We start from the raw sequence: 13,915 nt of genomic DNA on the forward strand, positions 1-13,915 counted from the left end.
TTTGGAGAATGCTAGCCGTCAATTGATGTGAGTCCCACAGTAAGTCCATCAACCAATGGCTCACATAGACAAGTACTGCACTGTATTGAATCTGCAGCCCCTGCATACCTTCTTTTTTTTGTTCTTTGTTTTGTTTGAGAATGCTAGAGTTGGTACGTTTTCTGGTTTGATAGATTAGAAGGTTTTACAATGATCCATTAACACATAGATAACTCAGGCTTATAGAGAAACAAAGAGTCAAAGAATGTAGGAAATAATAAAGATTTACAGACAAGGACTTATATTATATATAATATACCTAATCAGCCTCGACTTTCTATGTTTAGTTGATGTAGCTTCACAGTGAATCCCACATTAATTAATGGGTGATACAGTTATACAGACAAGGACTGCAATGTATTGAAATTGAATAAGCCCCTGCATACCATCTTATAGTTTCCTAACAATTAGTGTATAAAGAAAGTGCTTGTCACCTCAGATATGAAGATTGTTAAACTTAAGCAAACAGATTTTATCACCATCACCAAGCAATGGCAGTGTACTCAACTTCTCATAGTATAACATATATATATATATATATATATGTGTGTGTGTGTGTGTGTGTGTGTGTGTACATAATTTCTTGGCAGTTCATATCAGTATTTTGTACATCTTCCAATTGGAGCTTCCCTTGCTTTGAAAGATGACTCTCTGTGTATACCACAGTCTATTGATGTTGAGCTCACTCCCATTTCAATCTAAATCCGGGACGTGTGAAGTACTTTCCTTTATGAAATTATGAGCAACTTCTGAGTAACTTGATTCCTTTCAAAAATAAAAGTTAAGCGAAAAAATAACGAAATCATTTCCCATTTTGATCTCAATCTGTACTTTAGTTAGTTTCATTCAACTTAAAGAATAGTCTCAAATGAAAAAGAAGATGCCATTACGAGATCAACCAGTGCCTTACATAAGGAAAAAAGAAACTGGAAAGATGCATATCTCTACGTCTCCTTAAGCATTAAAGTACCAAACACATCCCCAAAATCCTACAATGAACCTAGACACAACGAAAATATGAAACCATGGAATATTATGCCCATTATGCTCATCTTGATTGTTCTTATTATCTGTGCCAACACCATTAATTGGCCTGCACTCATTTGGAAGTGGGGAACCGCAAAGTTTCGGATTCCCCTCAAATGCAGAGGCATTGAAGCTTTGGAGCTGAGTGCTTCTTGGTATTGGTCCTTCCAGATTATTGTATGAGCAGTTAAAATCTTTCAAGAAATTGAGGCTCGTCAATGACACTGGGATGTTTCCATACAAATGATTCATGGAGACATCTAACGTCTCCAACTTTTTGAGGTTAGATATTTGGTCTGGAAGGCTGCTGGAGAAGTTGTTGACACCAAGATCCAACACATGGAGAAGCTTCAATTGGCCTATCTCTTTCGGTATGTTTCCGTTGATGCTATTATTGTGTAGGTATATGGATGGTGGAAAGTAAGACGCATAGTTGTACTGTAACGATTGGGTATAAGACAAAGAATTATACTCTAAACTTTCTGCACGAAGCTGGGATTGTGCAAATATAGGCAATTCAAGATACTCATGATCTACTTGACCTGCAGGTTGTCCGGACACCAACATGGGAAGGCTGCAAAGTTCCTTTGGAAATTCACCTGTAAGTAGGTTGACTGACAAGTTTATGTAAAAGAGGCTTGGAAGAGTGGCCAACCAACTAGGAACTGACCCTGTGATCCTATTATGAGTCAGATTCAACATCTGTAGCTTCTTAAGCTTAGATAACCATACAGGTATTGGACCAGTGAGCTCACAATAACTCAAATCCAAAACTCGAAGATGTTGGAAACCGAAAAATTCAACCATGCCATCATCAGATGGCATTTCCTCACGCAGAAAACTGTATGCAAATGACAGGAATACGAGACTTTTGCAATGCATCAATATCTTCATTGCCCCTGTGACATTGGTTAGTCTGTTATGAGCCATCGAGAGAAAGGACAGGGATTTCAATGAAATAATTTCAGGTTGTATTTGTCCCTCTAGACGGTTATAGCTCAGTCGAATTGCTTTGAGGAACTTGCATGAGTAAAGACTTATGGGCAAGATGCCAGTGAAGTTATTACTCATTAGATCAAGTTTAGTAAGCTGACTAAATTTGGAGAAATTAAGTGCAGAGATATCTCCTTTAAAGTTGTTGAATCTCAGATTCAACTCTATAAGATTAGTACAATTCATCAACGACAGGGGCAGCAAACCTTGTAGTTTGTTGGTATGAAGAAGCATGAATTTCAGGTTCGAGAGCTTGCCAATATCAATAGGGAGCATGTTACTCAAACCGTTAGAGCTGAGATCGAGGACTGTGAGATTGGTGAGGTTTACGATTCTATCACTAATGACTCCATAAAGTGAATTAACAGGCAATGCAATTTTTTCCAGTGTGGTAGCATCATACATATCTTCTGGAAGTAATCCCAAGAGGTTATTGTAACCAGCACGAAAAACCTGCAATTTGAGACAGTTCCCTAGTCCAGAAGATATATTGCCACTGAATTTATTGAAAGAAAAATCCAATAGCCTAATGAAGGGAGATGAATGAAGACAAATAGAGGATGGGATAGAACCTGAGAAGGTATTGTTTCTGACACTGAAACTAGTCAATGTCCCAGCTTGTTCAAAGAATGAAGATGGTACTGAACCTTGGAAGTGGTTGCTGGACAAATCAACCACCCGGATCATATTTCTGGATGGTAGGGAAACTGGTAGCTCTCCTGAAAGAAGGTTATAACTCAAATCAAGGATCTCAAGACTATTCAAGGACAAGAAAAATTGAGATTGATGTAGTGAACTGTAAAGTGAGTTGCGGGAGAGATTCAGATAGCCGAGATGTGTCAGTTTTCCTAGTGACGAGGAAAAATTATCTCCTTGGAGCCCTTTTGAGGGTAAGTGCAAACTGGTGACCCAACCATTTTGATTGCAAGTGATGCCCTCCCAATGGCAACAATTAAGGGAAGTCCAATTTAAAAGAGGAGAAGACAGACCGAGGCTGAAGAACCAGAGAGAGCTGTGTTCCTTTTGGTCGCATGCATGAATAATGTTGGTATATATGATGGAAGAGAATAAGAGGATGAGAAGGAAGCCCTGAAGCATTAGATGACCAAGCTGCAATAACATGTTTCTTCGTGGATGTGTCTTGTTTATGTTAGAGGTAGATTGCTCACAAGTTTTTATAAACAATGGAGCACACTAAAAAGTCAGAACATAGGAGCAAAGCCAAGACGACCAAGAGAGGATGGAAAAAAAGAAGAAGAAGATGACCAAGAGAGATATATTATTTCATTTTCACGGAAAATTCATGGCTCCTTTATATGAATAAAGGGCTATATTTCCACAAGTCACTTAAGGTGTTGACATAAAACTGCAAAACAACACATTTCAAGATTCCTTAGTCACACACGCGACTAGACATGTTGGCCATACAAGTTCTTGGATGGTTTTTCTGTAGTACTTTAAATTATGATTTTGCCTGCGAAAACTTCAAAGTCTTCTTTAGTTCTTTAATGTTTGAGTCTTTGACTCCAAATGGTAGAGCAAATAAACAAAGACTCAAAGACTCAAAGAAATAATTAATTAGGATTGCAGACAAGGACTTCACTGTATAGATCAATCAGCCTTGTATATATATATGCCTTCGATTTTCTTCGGAGAATGCTAGCCATTGATTGATGTGTGTCTCACAGTGAGTCCATCCGTCAATGGCTAACATAGACAAGTACTGCACTGTATTGAATCAGCCCCTGCATATTTCTTTTAATTTCTTCAAGTAAATTTATTCTTGGCAAAACGAAAATTTCAGCAACTGTATTTGCTGAAATACACTTTGCTTTGCAAACATAAGAGCAGTATTTAATATGTCTTAGTGTAGAATTGCATTTTCAAGATCTCATGTTCAGAGACTGTACATTCATCATGAGAATTTGAAGAGAGCTAAGAAGAAACAACAACTATATTGTGTGGTTTATTTTATTATAGGAGTCAGTCAAGTCTTTGCAGTTCTTATATTTTTGGAACTGCTGCTCTGTATTGGCCAAAAGGAACTGCTCTTTATTCTTCCAGTTTGGTATTTTGTATGTTTTATACATTTATACTACTAAACAGCAACAATAGTGTATGCAAAAGTTTTGATTTTGCAATTCTGCAACATTAATAATCAGATCTTATAAATATATATATATAAAATTCTAATCAAATGGCAAATAACAGAAAATTCATGGTCGAAATATAAACATCTTAGGTTGCCGAACTATAGAAAATACATCAACTACATTGGCTCTATTCTTTTATGTTCTACCTTTCAAATGTTTGCCCGGATCCTCCTGTAGGCTCTCCTATTTTTTGGAGTCTTTCTATGTGTTGTATAGATGTTGGTTGGAATTTGGAGCCGTTGGATCCACAAGAACCATTGTTGTTGGGGTGAAGTTACTAACGAAGGCGCTTGGAATTTTCCCTCCAACAAAGAAATACCTACCAACTGCCAAAAGGTCCAATAATAGAACAAATTTATCTTCCCATTTTACCCTTCAAGTTTCTTCTAAATTGCGTCTCTCTCCCTTCTCTGTTCTTCCCAAAGTCAAGCTCTCACCTCTGTTTCTCTTCCATAGAGCTCTGCATCAATGGCATCTTCCATCGCTCAGATCTCTTTCTACCTTCTAATTCTAACCTTTTTCTCAGAAACCCGCTTCGGTCTATCTCTCAGGGACCTCAAATCCGATCCTAACCGTCCATCCACCATAGCCCAATCAATCACAGATGTTCATGACCTCCTCCCTAAGTACGGCCTCCCAAAGGGTCTGTTACCAGACAACGTAAATTCCTACACTCTCTCTGAAGATGGCAGCTTTGAGATCTATCTTGAAAGCCCATGTTACGTGCACTTTGATCAGTTGGTTTACTACAACAAGAATATTAAAGGGAAACTGAGTTACGGGTCAGTGTCTGATGTGTCTGGGATTCAAGCGAAGAAGCTTTTCATTTGGGTCTCTGTGACTGGGATTCAGGTTGATCAAGGATCTGACTCCGTTGAGTTTTATGTTGGAGCTTTGTCTGAGAAACTGCCTGCTAAACAGTTTGAGGATATTCCTGTATGTAAAAGCAAGGCCTGCCAAGGAACTTATGTGGACTCAATCTGAGGTAATTTTCTTTCCTTAAAAGAAACAAAAAGAAAAACATTGCCTTCATTGTTTTTGTATGAATCAAATGGGAAAGGTTGAATTTTTTGTTTCTGGTTTCTCTTCATCACTCACAGTAAACCTTTTATTTATCTTCGAGTTGTGACTTTTTTTTTTTGTGTGGTTGTTTGATCCTCGTAAGATGAATTGTAGAGGAGAAGTTTGAGATGCTGTTGATATTTACATGTCGTTGATTTAATTAAGGACTTTGAAGATTTTTGGTTTTCTGGGTACCAATATTGCAGTAGACTTTCAAGAGGGATTCAGTCGGTCTTCATTCCTTTTAGGCCATTGATGACAATAATCGCATCAAACTAAAGGAAAATAAAGATTATGGTTATGGTTGTTGATTATACGTTAGGCTAATTAGACCAACAAAAGGATCATTTGCCCTTCTTGTAGTCAGTTTGATATGAGATATCTTATGTCTTTAGTTTCCATTTCCTTTAGGTTATGATAATAATAGTCAAGCTCCAGAAAGATCAAGGCTTTATATAAGGTGATGATATCTGCCAAAAGTACGTAGGTGAGGTGAGTTACTCCTAAGCTGAATTTCCAGAGTTTGGAATCTCACATTCCTTGCGTCCATAAGGTTCCAAGATGCAGGCTTGTGTGTTTGCACAATTTTTGGCGGAGGCCATATGAATGCACTTGAGCTCTGAATCCCAACTCTTGCTCCAATCCTCTTTCTCTGTCTCACTACTATCTATGCTCTAATTCTTAGGGCCATTTCTCCTATATGTTGTGCTCAAATTTTGACAGTTCAGGTCAAGTCGAAAGAATGAAGATATCAACCCTATGTTGGGCCTTTGCCTGGTACAGGAACTTCAAATTACAGATGAAAAGTTCTTTTTGAGGTGGTTCACTTCTGAGGTGTTGTTTTGCTCCTTGTACGAATGTTGCCCAAAATCTGTTTATCACTACAGAGGGTATTGCAATTTCATTTCTCAGTTTTAGTGAAGATATGGTGGAGCTTTAGTGCTGAAAATCTTGTAACCCCTTCAAGTTAGCCTCAGTCAACATCACAAGCAAATTTAAGCAGATAGTATTCAAAATGTTTTTTTTTTCACCATTGATTGATGCTGAGTTATAATTTGTAGCAGCATGCGCAATTCGCATATTCCTTAAAAAGAAACATATCCACATGTAGATAAAAAGGCCTTCAAGGTTTTGAATGAAAACCAAACAAAATTTGCATTATGAAACTCAGAACCTTTCCTCTATGAACATTGTGCAGCTTCCTAGCTATATGTTTTCTGTTTGAAAGAAAACTTTATACAAAGACAACTGAAAGAGAGAGGATATGTTCCTATTCAGAAGTTAAATGCTTTCGGTTCTTAATCCCCTTCATTTGTGTTGAGGCCTAATTAGATTGAATTCAAACTAGTCTATTGAAGGCCCTACTGCATACTGGACTTGCTTCATTAAAGTTGTTCCATTGACCTGATCCACGTGTTACTTGCTAAGTTGAATTTTAGGCTAATCTTTGGAGGACTAACGGCTGCATTTGTACTCTTGCAGGAGCAAAACGCACAAGGAACTCACTGCATGGAAGAAGAATACAGTCGGCAGATCTTTCGTTCTCCTCTTGCAGTCATTTTATGCTTCTTATTGTTGCTTTTTCAAGTTGCGTCCATACAAGTAGCCAATATAAGCAAATAAATGTGCATATGAATTCTTGTCAGTAGTAAAAACAGAGAGAGAGAGAGAGAGAGAGAGAGAGAGAGTGGTGTTATCTCTGTGTCACAACTACAGGCACCGATGTAAACCTTGTGAGTAATGAGTAAATATATAATGTAAATTTCATGCTTGTCAATAAATTATTTTGTGGATCTTTTAATTTCTTCTTTCTTATTTTCTTCTTTACTTTGTAAGGGAAAAAATACAGCGCGAACAGCCGTTTCTGTAATTGAAACATGATGCATTGGATAGAGATTGATATATCCTAGCCAGTCATTGTTTAGCTTCTTAAGGAACCCACGAATACTTATTCTTAAATTTACCTATTCATGTTTTAATGCGAGCAGATTCATAAAACCAGTGTGACGGTCCCACTGAAGAATTTCTCCTAATTTTTTTCATATTCCGAGTACACCAGTCAGCTGGTGTTCCATCCAATATACGTAGGACATGTGAGTTGGAAAATTTAAAATTTTATATATATATATCAAACCTAAGATCTAATTTAAAATTATATTTAATTATGTCTTAAAACTATCAAATGTGAACTCTACAAATAACACCAATTTTATAGTCTTGGATGGTTGAAGCCTGTAGTCAATAATGGGTATAATATTGAAACTGAAAATATAATTTACCATAACGCGTAGGCTCTCGCATAGTGTGTACACTAATTAAGAATTAGAATGCACTATGATTAGGTCGTCCATTTAGGCCAAATTAGTTAATGATTAAGGTCTCCATCATCCATCTTATCCACGAGGGAATCCAAATATACAAGACCAAAATAAAATGCCTTGAAAAATAAACTAATTTCTTCCACCAACTTAGCAATAGAATATAGTAATTAATTATAGTAGCCCTTCTTTGGCCTCACAAGCATAAAATTGCTTTTCACCATTCGATAAGCATAACTTGTTACTCTTTGGTTACTTCTTTGCTCTTTCTTTCCTTTGCTTCAAACGCACATTAAACTCATGCTTCTAAGTTAGAGATATTGTAGCTATAAATACATCATTGTGCTCACTGCAAAACACCACAAAGCAACTTTGAGTTTGAAGCACATTTCTCTCCAACCCCTCACTAAATCCAGCACCAAGAAGTTAACCCTTTTGGTTGTTGAGCTTTCTGTTCTGATATATCTGCTGTAAATGGATATTCGTCGAGAGGTTGCTGCCAGTGAGAGCCATTGGATACAAAAGGAGAAGGAAAGTACAAAGAAACAAACGGTGAACAGGAGGATGAATGCCGCAGATGAGCAAGGCGACATTAATGAAATGGCTGATGCCTTCATCAAGAAGTTCAGAAACCAGCTAAAGATTCAAAGGGAAGAGTCATTCAAACGGTTTCAGGAAATGATTGCTCATGGAGTTTGAAATATGTCTCTTCCATTGTATGAACAAAAATAACTCAAAATCTTGTGTCGTTGTTGTGTTGCTGGTTTAGGTCAATAAGATGGTGCCATGGATATGGATTTGTTTGTTCTTTGCTGATCTACTCAGTGTTTGCCTCGTATAACAAGTTTGACATTGGTGTTCCAGCAAAATAAATAAAGACAATGACTGGAACATTGATAAAGTTGAGGCCTGGTCTTACACAAGTTTTCCATTAATCCACCACTTTATGGTTCTATTTTTAATTATATAAGCATGTCAAAATCATATCTAAAAGGTTTGATTACACATTCATGAATAATAAAATAGTACAGCCACAGATGAAATTACGTATATATTGAATGATCTCTAATCATCCATGTATATTCACAAAGCATCTCTAAGATTACATACTAGCAACATAAAACCCCATAGCAAAAGACAAAAAGGCCTAGACCAATATAACAAGATTTACAAATGTATCTGCTCTCTCTTCATGAATGTAAAGAAATGACCTCATAATTCTATTGTCGAGACCAACTGCCTCGGTAACTCTATTGCCGAAACCAGCATCACCAGTCCCGTACCACATCGCTTGCAAGAGATGACTGCCTTGAATTTACAGATACACCTTCAATGCTTCCTATCTGAAGTCTTGCTTTGCACAAAGCATAAGCAATGTCAATGCCAGTTCTCATGCTTGAAGCACTTGACAGTGTACAATGTGACTCTTCAAACCAGTTCGGGCCGCTATAGTTGACCATAAATTTGAGACGAGAGTTCTGAAATGACCTTTACCAGCAATATTTTCCCAAAGGTGAGGGTTGCCTTCTACAGGTTTATCCGGACTTGAAATATCGACTAAACTGATGCTCATGTTATTACGAATAATGCAAAGCTTCCCGTTAAGGGGAACAAGTGCAGCAGCCTTAAAAGCAAAAGACCTGCCTAGATGAAGCTTGCTATCTATAAATTTGTTCCACGAATCTGTTACTCCATCATAAACTTTAAGCTTGCACCCATCGGGGCAACCTAGACCATAGAGCTGCCCATTTAAAGAAATACTCGGGTTGCGCCAGTCAGCAACCATCCCGTCACTAATGGGGGTCCAGGTATTAGCTTCAGGAGAATAGGCTTCACTCATTACCTCACGCTGTGTCCCAAGTCCTTTTAGGAACCACATTCCTTCATGAACAACCCCGATAAAGGGAACCATAGCTGTGCTCATATCTGAAATAAAGCTCCACCGATTCTTGTTAGGATCATAAATTTCAGCAGAACGAAGAGTCCTTTGAGTTCCGTCACACTCCCCACCAGCTACATAAAGGCAATTATTAATAACACAGGACCCAAAGAAATGGCGTTTCCGAAGCATATCTGGTGCCCTGTGCCATTTATTTGTCCGAGCACTGTAAAAAATAACCCGTCTCATAGATCCCTTCAATGGATCTTTTCCTCCAAATAAGTACAGGTGACAACCGCTAAGGACAGCACAACCAAAACCAAGCGCTGCAGAATATTCACCAGGAACAGGTGGAAGCGGCTGCCAGAGCTGGTATGTAGGATCAAAAGCATGCCAAGAGATCCTTCCATCACGTTCTCTTTTGATGACATAAACCCACTCTTCTGCCATTCCAAGACTTTTCCTAAGCGAATAAAAGAAGTTACCAGCCAGAAGGCGGTACCATCTTTTGCAAACTAGACGGAGTTTTCTATGTTCAACACGAGGGACCCTGATTAAACAAGCGATTGCAAGATCATCAGGTAGGCCAGGCAGGAGGGGTGGCTGGATTCTGGTCTTTTCCCTGCGTAAATTTTTTCCCCTGTGTGCATTAGGATTAATATCAGGCTGGATGCAAAGTTTTGATCCTGGGACAAACTTTCTTGCCCCCGCAACGGTTTTTAAGCTTGCATCTACTTTGCAATAGCATGATACAGAGTCAACCTGCAAAACTAGCCATGTCAGGATGTCTGATACAAGAATTACCAAAAATTCAGAATAAGCAAGTAAGAAACACCAATTAGAAGCTAATGGCCATGATAGATGCTCCTTAGATGTGTTCATGACCGTAGTATAGGGAATGATTTGAATACGTCCAATGGGAATGCTTAGTTAAATATCATGACTTGCACCAACAGAAATGAAAAAACTAATTAGGCATGGTAACCAAAAGTTTAAAACACAAGAAAATGCAAGTAGTAATTGGACCCACGGGGAGGGGTTAAGGGCACACAAATATTTATCCGCATAATTTCACATGTATAAAGAATGATATGGTTGATCACAGATAAGGATAACTGAATAAAGGGAGCTTTTGTTCATCATCCATGGGAATCATGTTTGACAACGCCCTAAATATGCATTGATGAAATAAACAGTGATAGATGAGATTTAATCCAAGGACAAATTAGTAAATGAAATTGACAAATAACATGTCTAATTGAACTTTTAATGGGCCAAGAAAGTTAGGCTTTGTCAGAATTTTTTTGTTCCCTTTACTAGTACAAGAGATCCCACATTCACCTAGATCTAAACTTAAAATTGATACCAGACACTAAGATAGAAAGAGCATGAACAACTCTCAAGGCATTGACAAAATAAATGCAGAAAAAACCAAATCCAAAGCAGTAATTTGATCCAAAGTACATAAATGCTACGAGAACATAATTGAAACTCATGTTGAAGGCAGATAACCATCCAATCATCCACAGAGTTACCTTACATTCAACACTCTGTTCACCAAAGTAAAAGGAACACTAATTGCTTAGCAACAAAAGGTCATGACAAGGAAACAAACATAACCCTCCATGAAAATCAGAATGTGGCACCTCAAACATAAAAATGAAAGGGTTTAGTGTATTAGAGTACTCAAGAAGCAAACTTATGAAGCAAAAAGATACAGCCCGGAGAGTGAGAACGGTCCTAAATCTAACAAATGCTCATCAAATTCCTTCTTCGCCAAAATGTTCTCTCTCTTAATAATTAACTAGAAGTTGGTCGTCAGGTTACCATAAGCTCCATGGAATAAATTGCAAAAGAAAGAAGCCAAAATTTAGCATTTCCTTAACCCATATGCTCATCCAAAATTTCAAAAGTATCACACATATTTGACTGAAATACGAGCCGGGTGGCGGATACCCCTAAGCTCATGAAAACAAAAAACCAAAAGGACAATGCAAGGCACTAAGTGCCAGATAAACCTCAAACACACATCCTCACAACCGAATTTTCAATCTTTTCTCAACAATATTGCACAGTAGCTAAATTTTCATAAGAATCCAAATTAAACAATTCCCCGACCCATATATGATCATCCTAAAAATTCCCAAACTTTCCCCAAATAATAACGCATCTAGCAGAAATACGTGCTGCGCACCCCCAAAACGCTTATGAAAACAACAAACAAAAAGGAAAATGCAAAGCACGTAGAGGTAGCTACACCTCAAACACGCTTATCCACCAAATTTACCAAATTTCTCGACAATTTATCACAATTAAGCTAACTTTTCATCTGGGTATCTCTAAAATGTCGTGAATTGAAAGAAAGCATAAGAGAAAAGATTAGGAAAAACATAAAAGGGAAAGGTGGGTCAGAGATCAGTAAGAAGACTAACCAGTGGAGCTTGAACTCTGAAGCCCCTCTGAGCATTGGAAGACCGTTCAGTGTTTGAGTCCATTTGAGAATCACAAGCTCATAGAAAAAGGGTACCTTTTGAGCCCAATTCAAAAGGTTAAAGGAAGCTTAGAGGCTCAGATCGAGAGACACTTTAAGCTTCAACTTCAATTTCTTGAATCTGATCCAGCAAATAGTATAAATGAACTAAAAAGCTTTGTCTTCTCTTCCGGAGGGTTTGTTTTCCTTTTAACCTCTGCAAATGCAAACAAATAAGCACAAAAAATAGAACTCTACCTCTACTAACTGGGAACAACAACTACAATAACAAAACCTGAGGGTACATCTTCTCTCTCACTCTCTCTTTCTCTCCCTCTCTCTCTCTCTCTCTAAAATACTTAGTTACAGTCTTTTCTCTCTCTCTCTAAGTTCTAACCCAAAAGAGTACAGCTAGACCCATGGGCTTCACCAACTTCTGATTTTGTACTCTAATTTCTAATTATTAAGTCGTGTGTGTATAGAGTATAGACTGAAAAATTAAAAATTAAATGTAGAAGTGGACTTGATTCTCTTTCTCCAACCTGTAACATAGTTTAATGCACACTTTTAAATGTGTATTTGTGGGATTTTAATTTCAACTCATACTAGAGGACAGGAACCTTTAACATGGTTGATACAACTCACAGTCAAAACCCAATTTAGAGGAAAGGAAAGGAAACGACTGAGGTAGAGAGAGACAAGACAGAGGCGGGTTTGAACCTTCGCTTTTGGGTATACCAAAATATTAATGGCTCACCTCCATCACCCTTAATGACCTTACCTATCCCATGGTGACTGTTTCATATATTTGACTGACATATCCTTTTCGGTTTCTTACTCTCCAACTCTCTTCTTATCCTTTATGGTGCATTGTGAACGTGTGTGCATGAGCGATTGAATTTAGCATTAGTCATATTTTATATTTAATTATATATTAGTATTCATAATTGCAAATTGGAGGGTAAATCAAACATTCTCTTCATCCATGTTTCTTGTGTTCATCTTAATATCCTTTTTTTTAAGTGTGTAAAACTCAAAATCAACAGATTTTGAGTAGAGTTGATTCCACCCTTAATTTTCCCTCTTCTTTCTAACCAAAAAAAAAAAAATCCCACAATTGGAGTTATATAACCATACTTCATATACGCCGACAAATAAAAGAAAATTCTAAAAATAACAAAGATTTGAAAGAGGAGTTTTTTTTTATAAAAAAAAAATCAGGAAATTGAAAGAGGGAAGTTTCAACATGTTGATGTGATGATTAAGATAAATATTTACTTGCTCTTTTGGCTCATGTGCGCATGTCAAAAGAGATGAGCGAAAGAACCTTCATTCATATATGTCAAAGAGAATAATAAGGACCCTCTTTTTTCTACGTAACCAATAGTTGAAGGTCTACTCCCCTTCTCTTTAAAAAATTATTTAAAACATACAAGTCTTTTTCTTCTCTTCCCAATCCTTGCAATTTAATTTTTTTTAATAACAAACACTTCGGTTTTAGGTTTTCAGCCCTAAGGGCCAATTTGGCATTGCTATGCTGTGAAAATATCGCTATCAGATTTGCTGTGAGAAAAAGCAATTTGGTGTTTGGTAAATTTTTTGTTAAAAGTATTGTTGGTACTAATTCCCGTCTAATCAAAAAATGATTGTTACATAATCATTAAATTCAGCGCCTCTTCAAAACTGATTCATGTATAATCAGAAAATGAAAGCACCTGATTAACTGCTTTCTCTTATAGCTTTCTCTCACAACAATTTTTAATAATAAGTGATTTTCTCATAGTTTACCAAACGGACTGGTGTTCTCTAAAAAATTTAAAAATCACTTATCACCCCAAATAAGCAATGCCAAACAAGGACTAAGTTTCGTAAGCCCTAGACGAATCGCAAAAATATAGCCTTACATCCATGTGATTTGGTTTTTTTTAGTGCATTAAAAAATATTATAAGAACTCAAATTCAAGATTGTAACACA

General features: G+C 37.2%; 2 protein-coding genes and 1 pseudogene across 4 annotated transcripts; 1 reads left to right on the forward strand and 2 right to left on the reverse strand.

Annotated features, from left to right (window-relative positions):
• Nucleotides 1–993: 993 nt before the first annotated feature.
• LOC110762992 (receptor-like protein 2 pseudogene) lies at nucleotides 994–3,738 on the reverse strand (annotated as a pseudogene).
• An 844-nt stretch (nucleotides 3,739–4,582) lies between these two features.
• Nucleotides 4,583–7,074, forward strand: LOC110762970 (DUF538 family protein, putative (Protein of unknown function, DUF538)). Of its 3 annotated transcripts, XR_015836788.1 has the most exons (3): nucleotides 4,583–5,196; nucleotides 5,685–5,765; nucleotides 6,002–6,310. XR_015836788.1 is itself a non-coding variant. In XM_088255656.1 (2 exons), the coding sequence occupies exon 1, from the start codon at nucleotides 4,680–4,682 to the stop codon at nucleotides 5,193–5,195; it is 516 nt and encodes a 171-aa protein (XP_088111782.1). In that variant the 5' UTR covers nucleotides 4,583–4,679; the 3' UTR covers nucleotide 5,196; nucleotides 5,685–6,310. The 3 variants fall into 3 exon arrangements, 2 of the variants coding, with proteins under 2 accessions (XP_088111782.1, XP_021821393.1); XM_088255656.1 differs by having other exon boundaries at nucleotides 5,685–6,310; XM_021965701.2 differs by lacking the exons at nucleotides 5,685–5,765; nucleotides 6,002–6,310 and adding an exon at nucleotides 6,756–7,074 and having other exon boundaries at nucleotides 4,588–5,196.
• A 1,501-nt stretch (nucleotides 7,075–8,575) lies between these two features.
• LOC110762971 (Galactose oxidase/kelch repeat superfamily protein) lies at nucleotides 8,576–12,605 on the reverse strand. The gene is made up of 3 exons (XM_088255376.1): nucleotides 12,236–12,605; nucleotides 11,903–12,157; nucleotides 8,576–10,232 (listed from the first exon to the last, which is right to left on the reverse strand). Exons 2-3 carry the CDS (start codon nucleotides 11,963–11,965, stop codon nucleotides 8,982–8,984), a joined length of 1,314 nt encoding a protein of 437 aa, XP_088111502.1. The 5' UTR covers nucleotides 11,966–12,157; nucleotides 12,236–12,605; the 3' UTR covers nucleotides 8,576–8,981.
• Nucleotides 12,606–13,915: the final 1,310 nt, after the last annotated feature.

This window comes from Prunus avium, chromosome 6 (genome assembly GCF_965620075.1).
Source record: "Prunus avium chromosome 6, drPruAviu1.hap1.1, whole genome shotgun sequence".
NCBI classification, from domain to species: Eukaryota; Viridiplantae; Streptophyta; class Magnoliopsida; order Rosales; family Rosaceae; genus Prunus; species Prunus avium.

Excerpts from the sequence above, each read along its gene's own strand:
- LOC110762970 (XM_088255656.1), top strand. The coding sequence starts at position 4,680 with ATGGCATCTTCCATCGCTCAGATCTCTTTCTACCTTCTAATTCTAACC.
- LOC110762971 (XM_088255376.1), bottom strand. The coding sequence starts at position 11,965 with ATGGACTCAAACACTGAACGGTCTTCCAATGCTCAGAGGGGCTTCAGA. Across the intron at positions 10,233-11,902 it reads TCAGAGTTCAAGCTCCACTG|GTTGACTCTGTATCATGCTA; the intron begins GTTAGTCTTCTT and ends CTAGTTTTGCAG.